This window comes from Carassius gibelio, chromosome B2 (genome assembly GCF_023724105.1).
Source record: "Carassius gibelio isolate Cgi1373 ecotype wild population from Czech Republic chromosome B2, carGib1.2-hapl.c, whole genome shotgun sequence".
NCBI classification, from domain to species: domain Eukaryota; kingdom Metazoa; phylum Chordata; class Actinopteri; order Cypriniformes; family Cyprinidae; genus Carassius; species Carassius gibelio.
Window position 1 is genome coordinate 12331256 of NC_068397.1, and position 12342 is coordinate 12343597.

At 35.9% G+C, this 12342-nt stretch overlaps 1 protein-coding gene across 7 annotated transcripts in view; it reads right to left on the reverse strand.

Moving 5' to 3' along the window:
* ptprfb (protein tyrosine phosphatase receptor type Fb) overlaps positions 1-12342 on the reverse strand; it is a 179163-nt gene that overhangs the window by 69823 nt on the left and 96998 nt on the right. For 6 of the 7 annotated variants that reach the window (XM_052548628.1, XM_052548626.1, XM_052548627.1 and 3 more), the window contains exon 5: positions 5671-5856. In XM_052548628.1, coding sequence (XP_052404588.1) covers positions 5671-5856 — 186 coding nt within the window. Of the gene's footprint in view, positions 1-3384; positions 3403-5670; positions 5857-12342 lie in introns of all 7 variants that reach the window. The other variant, XM_052548624.1, reaches the window with a different exon arrangement.

A 12342-nucleotide genomic window follows, 5' to 3' on the forward strand; every position in this document is an offset into this window, starting at 1 on the left:
TGGGTAACACTTTAGAATAAGGTTCCATTAGTTAATGTTAGTTAATGTATTAATTAACATGAACAAACAATGAATAATACATTTATTATTGTATTTATTCATCTTCATTAATGTTAGTTAATGAAAATACAGTTATTCATTGTTAGTTCATGGTAATTCACAGTGCATTAACTAATGTTAACAAGCACAACTTTTGATTTAAATAATGCATTAGTAAATGTTGAAATTAACATGAACTAAGATTTATAAATGCTGTAGAAGGATTGTTCTTGCTTAGTTCATGTTAATGAAAGTAGTTAACTAACATTAACTAATGGAACCTTATTCTAAAGTGTTACCGAAAAATGTTTGATTAGTTATTTTAACACATACACTGTTTGTCCTTGTGTTTGGAATAATGTTTTAATGTTTTTTCCAAGAAGTCTCTTATGTTTACAAGGCTGCATTTATTTGATGAAAAGTACAGCAAAACAGTACTATTGTGAACTATCATTATAATTTAAAAGTACTGCTTTCTATTTCATATATTTTAGAATGTAGTTTATTTCTGTGTTGGCAAAGAGGAATTTTCAGCAGCCATAACTTCAGTCTAGTGTCTCCTATGACCCTTCAGATAGCTGCTCAAGAAATATGTATCAGTACTGTAAAACAAGAACCACATACATACATTTAATAAAACAGCAACTAAGAAATATCAAATTTTACACTATTTAAATGTCTCGTTATGCACTACCATTCAAATTTGGGGTAAGAATGATTTTAAAAATAATGATGATTCGATCAAAAGTGACAGTACCGGCATTTACAATGTTACAACAGATTGCATTTCAAATAAATGTAGTTCTACTGAACTTTTAATTTAAAGAATCAACATCAATGATAAGAACCATTATTAATAATTGATCACCAGTAATAAGTGATATTAATTAAGCACAAAACAGATTGAGATTATTTCTGAATGATCATATGACAGTAAAGACTCTATATTTTAAATTACATTAAAATAGAAAACAGTTATTTTATATTGTAATACTATTACTGTTATTATAGTATTTTTGATCAGATATATGCAGCCTTGGAGAGCATATAAGACATCTTTCAAAAACATTAAAACAAAATTTAATCAGTTTTGTATTTATTGATTTACTGAATATATATTTTCACCTTACAAACGGAGTCAAATCACTATAATCTTGGACAACATTAAATGCAGTGGACACTTTAGACATACCCACTTTGAAAAAGGCAGAAACATCAAACGAAAAATCAATCCGGGTGTCCTAACCACAGATATGGTGTTCACTTTGACTTAAATGTTTGCTTAATCTAGCAAAAGCACACATATTTACCCCTGGCAGTGGTGTACCACCATAGCATAGGTTATCACCTGCAGTTTACCCCTGACTACTTCCCAGCATCCCAAGTGCTGCAGGGAAGAAATAACATGCACCACTAACCTTCCCCGATCTCGGAGTTCAAGGGAAAACGGATTGGTGGTGTTTCCTACCCTGACAAGCAGCAAATTACTAATCAATTCGGAGATTGCTCAGTGCTGATTGCCATCGCCCCTCAGTCCTGACAACATCTGACTGATGGTGCCATATTGTAAACTAAAAGGACTACAATAAAGAAAAAAAAGAATAATACAAAATTCCATCGAAACTGAATGAAGAATGTGAAAAATCACCACTTTGATTCATAATTGAATTTTAATTTCATTACATATTCTTTGATTTATTTTAAAGCAAGCATTTAACATCTTTGAAGTGTTCGATGTGACATGATACATCAAAGGGACAGTTCACTCCATGTTCTCAATCTGTATGACATTATTTCTTCTGCAAAACACAAAAGAAGATATTTTTGTCCATACAATCAATATTGTTTTGGACAGTTGAAGCAGTCTTCAAAATATCTTTTGTGATGTAAGAAAATCATATATGTTTGAGTAAATGATGACATTATATATTTTTGGGGGTTAACTATCCCTTTAATGCTCCCAACCAGAGATGAAGTATGCCACTTCATGCATTTTCAAATACACACACACACACACTGTTGGACAAACTGTGTGTCTTGATGAAGACATACAACTGTATGAAGATGACACATATTCCTCACAGATAAACAGACACAAAACAACATGAGTTCGGGGAGATGAACTGAACAAAGACCTGCTTTAACATCACTCCCACGGACACTGAGAATTCAGCGAGTAAAAGCTTGGGAACATAATGCAGTGTCAGCTTTTCCCCCCCTAGCAGGCCAGACAGACTTCCTGATTCATAAACCTGAAGTGAATTGGCGTGCTCCAACAGTCAGTGGTAACAAACAGCCCTTTGTTATGTGCAATATACTTTTTCGACTTCATTTTACAGTCAAACTCCAGGGGTCCTCAGACCACTGAGATTGCTAACCGTGCTACTGAAGTAGGGTAATGTAGGTTTTGTCAAGCACTCGCCTCTAGCAATTGTGTTTCTAAAATCCATGTTTCATTCAGAACTGAGAGTGACTGTGTGATTGATCGAATGCTCCATCTTAACAATCAGGGCAGTGCCCTCATTTCCCATACATACTCATTTTAGCATAAGTAGTATGCAAATTTAATCATTTCAATTTCATCACAGCCCAACTGGAATGTAAAAGACACACTCTGGAGACTCTAAAGACGGCCTTCAGCTTGAAACCCAAACTCACAGCATAATTTTAATAAGCCTCGGGTCTCAGAAAATATCCACAACAAATGCATGTCACAGTAACTAACAAGAATCAATTATTTTATTTTTTTCACCTCATCAAAGAGTTCAAAATTCTTTTGTTATTTACTCTCCCTCATGCAATTCCAAAATGCCAATTCCAATTATCTTCTGTGGGACACAAAAGAAGATTTTTTTTACTGCTTGTAAAACAGCAACCAAGACATTCTTCTAAATATCTAATTTTGTGTTCCACAGGTTTGGAACAACATAAGGGTGTGTAAATGATCACAGAATTTTAAATAATTATTCCTATAATACCTGAAAAAGTGAAAAATCTCAAAATATCTTTTTTTCTTTTTATTAATTTATACAATAGTGCTCAAAAGTCTCATGCCTCTTGTGATATGTGTTTTTAAGATTCTTTGATATTGAAGAGAAAACTCAATTCAATTCATTCTTGCTGAATGAAGAAAACAAAATATTATACAATCTTGCTGACCCTAAACTTATGAACAATAGTGTATTTCTGTTGTACTGTTTTCCCCAGATATAGACATCAGAACAGAGACCGGTTGAATGCTGGGACAAAGGTTGTGTATATACTGAACAAACAGGAAATGACAGCGGTGGTGATGAGACAGGTAATGGAGGAGACGTTTCGTGAGACACATTTCAGCTGTCTTACCTCGTATTGGCGAACCCCCTAGGTGAAGTAAATTGAATGCAAACAAGATTGAAGAGAAGTGTTAGTAGACAACAGAGATAGACAAAGAGAGATAAGGAAAACAAAAGGAAGGGAATCAAATGAAAGTAAGCTTAATTAAACAGAGAGGAATCAAGTTGAGCCAGACTACTGCTCTCCGAGGATTAGTTGAATGTTGGCTGTCTGGTGCAATGGAATTAGCTCGGAAAAAAGATCCGAGGGCAAACTTTCTCTGTGCTACGATTCTGAGATAGTCTGCCAAACTTGATGCTTTAAGGAAAATTTGCAGAGCTTAGTGAAACAATGTGTACTCAGGTTATTTTTGTTCACAGCATTGTTCAGAAAAGTACAGACCATGGCAAGCTAAGCGATAAGTTTTCAACAGCTAGCATGCTAATTAAAGTCAACATAAAACTTGACTCGTTTTACTTCCATAATTTGACATATTTGAAAAAAGAATCAAAATCCAAGAAAAAAAAAAAAGTTGAGCAATATGTATTAGAATGATAAATGGTTTTCGATTACTTGTTATTTAATTATTTGCGTTAACCATTAGCATTAGCTTCTATAAAACGAAAATCTTGTTAATTACAATAGCAGCCTAAAACAATATGTGAATTGCTTTTTGGCTATTGGCAAATACTGTATAATACCTAAGATGGTTCTCTCATAATGTTATGAAGAAACTGTAAGTGCGATATGGCGGCTCTAGTAATGAAAGTTTGGCCAATCCTTAGCAGGTAAAGTAATTTCATAATTTTTTAGACTGGTTAATCAACTGCTATTGCTATTATACTATGTGAAGTCAGATGAAAAAAAAAAAACTATGAATCATGCATGAGTCCATTTCATGTTGGCTTAACCTATCGGTCAAATCACAAGGTAAGGTTACGTCGCCATTCCCAACGCCACTATCAGAAAATGCTTATCTATCGCAAGTGAAACAGCAAACATGTAATTCTCTATTCTCCTAAAGACTAAAATGGCAGATAAGCCAGATAAGACTAACTTTTTATCATAATTTTATTTTACGAGTGTCCTAAAAGGGCCATAAAGCTTTGCGCCTCATGCCGTCCAGAGATAAAATCTTTGAGGAAATCTTAAGTGAAGCGGTACATTTTGATCTTTTGACTTCATGTTAGGGCTGTCAAAAAAAAATAATAATAATAATAATTAAACATTGCAACGCATATTTCAAGTATTTTCTATAGGGACATCTTCTATTACTCTTGTTCTTGCATCTTGCACAATAGAGCCGCATGTTTAGAAAGCCATGTAAAATGAATGTAAGTTTAACTTTTTTAAAACATATCTCAAGACTTTGTGGTAGATGTGTGTGTGATTGGCTTTCCGCCTTTTCCATTAAACTATACAAGCATAAATGATGCTGTTATGTTTACAGTTGTTTAAGCAACTTAATTTATTATAATTGGTTTATAAACATTATTTCAAACATTATGCACTTTTTTCACAGTCATGTTTTCTTATGCTTAGAATAAACGTGCATTAGTAATATTTTGCTCTATGTGCCCTCTTGTGGCCTCGGGAGAGAAGCCAAAAGCTTTTCTTCACCCTAACTGAAATAATATTAAAGTACAAAATTCTAATTTAGTTTTTCAGCCATTTTGACAGCCCTACTTTATGTATACCTAAGAAGCTCCACGAAATAAGTGAGGTGAAGGGATTCTGGATTCAAAGTTTCAACTGTGTACTTATACGATGATGCTAGAAACTAGAGAATGAGCTCTGCTGTGGACTTGCCCTCTAAATGAAGTGGATTTAGTGGAGAGGGATAAACTCTGAGTCAGTCAGGAGCCATTAATCCAGCCTGGGCAAAGTCCTGTTCATCCGTCTGATCCTAGGTCAGACCTGAGTGGTCTATCCATTAGGAAGGTCTACAATGTAAATAGAGTGGTTGATCCTCTCCGCGGCATTCTCACATTCCCGTAAGGGTGCCTACTATTACCCAGACCATTTGCACGTGGCTTAAGACTCATTTGATGTGATGGCCAAGTCAAAACATTTCTCCTTCCATTGCAAGCAAAGACAAATTGGCAGACCAATGACCTCACATTGCATAAAAACAATTGACGTTCCAGTTTTTATTATGTTGGAATATTGCATAGGCATTCATTAAACTGTAGTAAAAGATTAATGGAAAACAAGTGGTAAGTGCAAACAGAACTATGTCTATTCGTGACTATATAAGTTTAGTACATTAGTTGTACCTACTGTGCTTGTAAGGCTTAGAAAGTGTGACATCCTTACCTGACCGAAGCTGTTTGATTCGCCCATTGCCGTTGATGTCTACAGGCAGGAAGTCCTTGAACCAAGTGATCTCTGGGTCAGGGTTCCCACTGGCGGCACAGAGCATCGTGGTTGTTCTTGTTCGCTCAACCACTTTCAGCTGAGGGCCCATGTCTATGGTGGGGAAGCCATGAGGAATCTGGTTTTCTGCAGAAAAACAAAAACAAAACATGTCAAGCTAGGAGCCAAAAAAGGGAATTATAAAAAAAAAAAAAAAAAAAAGGATAATGATCTTGAAGAAATCTGATTGCTACAAATCAGGGGTTAGAGATGTGAGCCAGATGTAATTGTCCTGCAAAGGCAAATCCGGGACAAGTCTCATTAGTGCACTAAATCAATTCACTCAACCCTCCTGTGCATTAATAAGATCAAAGCATGGCTAGGCTAATCCACAGGACCTTAGTGTACCGTTACTTTAACATTTAACAATGTAAGGGTGCTGTAAGTTTTAGCTTTTAAAATAGTGGTTTTACTTGCATTGTTATAATGTTCCCAGTTCAAGATATAAACAAGAGCTATGACTTCATTATAACAACTGCATTCTCACTAGCCACTGGTCTTCCTTCTCACATTCATCTATTCACTGAATTGTGACTGCTCTTTTGTTTCTTATATCTTCATCTCTACTCTGTAAAAATGGTGGTGTGTTGATACTCAGGTGCCAAAGCCAAAAAACAAAACATGCACCACTACCCTGATGCAGAATTACATTTATGCAAAACCACAGCCTAAAACTGCTTACCTAGACTTTAACATGTTTCTTTCGCTTTCTTGCAAACACTGCTGTTTTATTTTATTTATTTATTTAGCATTTTTTTTTTCTGGAAATGCAAATGTAGTTGGTAAATAATGCTTTGTCCTTCAATGGTTTGGAAAAGACTGTTTCCACTATGATACAGACTGTGACGCCTTTCTACACAAGGGAGTAACAGAGCAGATATCTCCAAGTATCAAGCATTTGCGTAATTAACACAAATTATATGAAAAATATGAAAATGAACAGTAATTATATCGGAATCAGGATAAGCAAGGAGGAAAGGCTGTAAACATATGGTTTCCAAGCACATGAAAACATGAGCAGTTCTATGACTGTGGCACTTATTAAACAAATATTTTTTTCTTCTCAAACATTCACACAAATGTTTGGATGAAAGCCCAGCATGCTCAATATTCACATTCGCAACAGCAACAACATTACGGCAACAACACTCTCTCTTTGATGCCAAGGTAAGCCAAAGGGCAAGGCTGAATTATTCAGTTTGAGACAATCCTCTGCACATGACAAACATTCCACTGCTTCTAAAGTCTCCAGGGCACTGCAGACAACTGCGATTTATCTTGTCTTCTTATTCTGGTGCGTTAAACATTAAATCATTGGTGTATTGATCCTTAAAGCATCAAGCAATGCTTCTCAAATAGCTGAATTGAAAAGCTCTCACAAAAGACTATGCCTTCAAATTCGAGACTAGTCTTCCAGGACAATGTAAATCAGACGCATCTATAACACAGTGGGCAAATCTCAAAAGGGTTATTTCACGAATCGCTAACTCTCTTATGAAAACATCGGAAAAGGAATAATTTAGGAGGCGGAAAATGTTGAGCAGAATCCACGCTGGAGGGAACTTTGCAGTACAAGGTAACTTGGAATATAAGCCTGTTCAAGTTATGCCTCATTAAGAAGCAAAAGCAGCAAGATTGTTTTTTTTTTTTTTTATACAAAATGTGACCTTCAGGAACCACTGGGAGGGTGCGCTGTCATGTATTGAGGCGTACATTCCTACCTCGGTGTGCTCAGTAGAGGTCAACTACCTGTAGGAGTGTGGGTTGTATCACTATGCCGATCCTTTTCTCTGAGCGGCTTCTGAATAAACAATTGAATACATTTTCTTGAGGAAAAACACACAAATAATTCCTACCAAGTGTCACACAGTCAGCATGCAAGAGAAGAAACAGAGCACACAAGAACATCTGAAAGAAAACCAACTCTGCTGTTTCTCCTGAGCTGAGTCTGAAGATGGATTTTACAGACTTCTATATCAGTTTCGCAAAAAAATGACAAAGTGAGGAAAAAAGTTTCACAAGTGTATTGGAAGTGCAAAGTAACAGATATACTTGTTCTATATTTTCATATATACACGTGTTGTTAAATGTGTATATAATTTTCATTCAGGGTTTTTTTTTTTTTATGTGAAAGTTTTATAATGACACCTAGTGGTGTGGATGAAGCAATAGAAAACATTCTTGTTTATTGATGCCACTGCAGAAATTAGCTTCCTAGCATGATTCATTTATTTAACAAGTGAAAGAGTCCAATAACAGGATGGTTACTGAAATCAAATGAGAAGCATTCAGATGGTCATGTGAACTCAACATGGTAGCCACCATGACGTAAAATAAAACAGTTTTTATTAGGCAACTAATGTGTCTGAAAGTCTTCATCTTATGTACTTTGTGCTACTTTTTTACCTAGTCATCACTACTCATAACTTTTTAATGAGGAAATACAAAATAGCTGACTGCACCTTGAAAAGCATGTTACTAATGTTTTTTGCTTGTTAGTAATGTTTATAATGACAGATACTTTCTTACAGGAATACTGAGTTCTAATAAATAAGGAAACAAACGGTACGTGAAGCAAAAAAAAAAAAAGTAAAAGAAAAGAATGGATTTATTCCATAATAGAAAAGCACAGTGGGAAACAAACTGATGGTTAGGCTTTTGCATTTCCTAAATAAAAGCTCCATTCTCCGTCCCTGAAAGCACTTTTATCACTTACACCTCTTTACTATGCATGAGGATAAAAAAAATAAATAAAAAAAATACAGACTCAAAGCTCAGAAATGTGTTTTTAATACAATTCTTGAGTGCTTATACTGAGTTGAGCAAGGACTCCATTACTAAGACAAATAGGTAAAAGTCTACAAAATGTCCCGCTCTGTCCCGAGTCTCTGCCGTATCATACATGTGGGCGCTGCAGCAGATGGCGGCTTGAATTTAAAAAGCCTGCCAACGCTAGTTTCATTGTTTCTCCGAAGCACTTATGACAAGGTGTTTGGCTCTGACGGGGCGATACGTTTGGTGGGTAATTGGGATGCCATCTTGTAAGGAGAAACGGCGAGAGAGCTTTGCAGAAATATACCTGCTAGCAGTCAATAGAGAGAAACTGAACTTTCATGGCAGTGATGTCATGTTCTGAGATTCTCTGCTTGTGTTGCAGAGTTTTATTTTACCTTTGTCTGAAAGGCTACGCAAACGGCTGAGGTCATGGTATATGAGAAGCAGCAATCCTGACAATTACAGACAAAGAGTGCAGGCTCAAGTTTTTATGCAACGTCAACACCTTATTTGTATTATGTTACTTTAAAAATGCAGTTAAGCCTACTGGCATTTCAAGAGGAACAAAGATAGCAGCTCGACTGTGATGCAAAGCTTCATGACTACCAAAATATCGTCTAACATTCACACATCATGCTCTTCTTTTACACTGGGTGTGGCTTTATCGTTCGTTATTGATGAACTTTTGGTTTACTGACTACATTATAAAATACATTAAAATAGAAACAGTTATTTTAAGTTGTAATAGTATTTCACAATATTATTGTTTTACAGCATTATTTTTTTATTTTTATCAAATAAATGCAGACTTAGCAAGCATAAGTGAGCATAACCATAACTTTTTGAATGGTAGTTGTATGACAAGTTTAAGGTGTGCAATTAAATCCCTAGGTCTTTTTCTTTCCAAGCTTAAATGGAAAATTCTATTTTCACTATTATATCAGTACCATACTTAAATTTATCGGTATCGGTAGATATTAGATATGTAATAGCTCACGCTTCTTTATACACAAAGTTAATATAAAAAAATACGAAAAAATAAATAAAAATACTGTTAAACCTAATATTCAGTAATCCCAAAATAAATCCCCTTTTTCATATTGTACATTACTGTAAAATTACGTTTTTAGCATTTTTGCACTTAGCAATTATTATTATTTTTTTTTTTGGCCATAACATAAAAAATATATATATTAGCTCGCATTAGCTAGGTCCTTCAGGACATTTTAAAGCTTATAGTTAGGACTTTGTGACAACCTCCATTAACAGGTGCCACTTTAACACTAGTATCCTTGATCGTAACCAATCAAATTTCCTTCCTGAACTGGAAATCTACTGTTGTCGTCCAGAGACCCTAAGCGTGTATTTAATGAGACCTTACTAGAGTGATAAGACCATGCAGGCTCCCGCAGATGGCAATCTATTGTATTATCTCCTTGGCTGTGGAGCCAGTCCAGAAGCAGCCCAGCTTTATCGATGCATGTGACCACAAAAGGGAGCTAACAGAGTAGCATACCACAAATCCATCTGTAATCAGTTTTGTGGAAACAGAAGGAACATTGTTCTCTATGAAACAGTAAATTACGAGTTGAGACTTCTATTCAATGCTATACGCAATCTGATAAAGGTGAAACACAGAGGCTCGAAAGTAGGCGATAACTATCTGATATTTACAAAAGTTGAGTGTTGAATGAAGCCAAAGAAGGGCAAAGAATGGAGAAAAACTAACTCTGCATCATTACGAAAACAAAGCATTGCAGTTGCCAAGAGAATAACAATGGCGTTTCAGGTGCTCGGGAGTAAGTAGGACAAAATGTCCTAAAGGCAGAAGAAAGGGAACGGTGAACCCAGCTAATGTGAACAACAAGGCTGCCGTAAAGGTGGTTGAGACATGCATAGGCTTCATGTCCTCAATGGTGGGTCAGAGCAATGAGGGACATAACACGCATTACATTGGATCCGACATGAGAAGTCGTGTGGGGAGGTGGGGGTCACCATGGGAGGATAAAGAGGGAAATGGAGGACACAAGGGGTACATGCCAACCTCCTGCTAGCTCCAATTACCAGGGAGAATAGAGCATGGCATGCAGGGTGATGGGTCTAATCAGAACCCCGCTGAAGAGACAAGTCTCTGTCCTCAGACCCCACTGTGAAACAGCCCGAGTGCTGTCCCCGTCCACGTCAGCCAGAGTTATTCTCACCCTGCACAAACACGTCGCTGCAGAAGAGGATGCTCAAACAGTGATGAAGCACCGTGGGGCACTCGCAACAAGAACAAGCCGTTCTTCAGAGACGGATCACGCATGCTTATATCCAATCTCATGAGTCTGCTGTAATTTCCATGCTACAGGGATATAGTTCACCCTAAAATAATAATAAATCAAAAAAGATAATAAAAATATATTTATTTTCACTCTAATGTTGATCCAAACCTGCATTAACTTCTTTCTTCTGAAGAACACAAAAAAGCATAAAAAGTGATGTGACATACAGTCAAGTATGGTGACCCATACTCAGAATTCGATCTCCCATCCAAAGTGCACACACACAGCAGTGAACACACACACTGTGAACACACACCTGGAGCAGTGGGCAGCCATTTTATGCTGCAGCACCCGGGGACTTGAACCCACAACCTTACGGTTAAGAGTCATACTCTCTAACCAATAACTATTTTTTTCTTCTTTAAATTACTTTTTTTTATGACTATTTTTTTTTTTAAAGACATTGTCAAAGACATATTCCTTTACAGGAATAGTTCCCCTCAATTGAACATCCATAAAAACAAAACTAGCTTGATGCTTCAAAGGGTTCATAAAGAGCTTTTAAATCCGGTTTAATCAAAGTCTTCAGAAGAGAACCAGTCACACTATATATGATGAACAACAGATTTAAATGTTAGGCTTTTATTTACACATAAAAATGTATCAATTCACATCAAATATGGCAAATAAAAGCTCAATTGCACTTGTCTGACAAGCAAGTAAAGTTGAGTTGCCATTTACATTGTTACACAAAGCTAAGGTAGGCTTCAAAAGGCTGGAAATCTAGCATATAATGACCACTATTACAATGGTACCTTTTCAAAGCATCAACTTTCTTCAAAATTCTTCAAATTGCACTTTACAGAAGAAAGAATGTCATACAGACAAGACATTTTCATTTTTGTGTGAACTATTTTTTAAAGCATGTGAAGGTCTCAATTGTTACAGAAAAACAAAGGTCCACAAACACATTCTCTGCACTGAAACTCTACTCCGGTAAGGCAACTTCTGAACTAATATTTTGTTTAAAAACTATGTAGTATTTCTGTAAAAGTCTTTACAGTTCTTGAGAAACAAAATGTCCTTGTAATTTCCAGAGAGTGTGTATGAGAGTGATGGATGACAGCAATTAAGGGTGACATCTCTTTTGATGGAGGGAGCAGAAGGGTTTCTGTAATGATATATGACAACAGAACACCATCCATTTTACTACATATCTTAATTTCCAGAGAGCATTTCAAGTCCAGGTTTGTCCTTCTTGAGAAAAAATAAAAAAAAACAGCTTTTTACATTATCCAGCTTGCCAAAAATCAGCTTCATTGGCACATCAGTGAATACTTAAATACAGCAAATTAGATACGTTGTCCACTAAAAATGTAAGCAAAAATGAAAATCAACCTACAAGTGGCTTACTTATTCTGCAGTTGTCTGTGCATATTAAACTGGGATAAAAAGTACTTCAACATCGAAAAAATTCCATGCTTTACCTTCAAATTAGATCATACTCTGACAATATAGCCTTACAAATTACAAA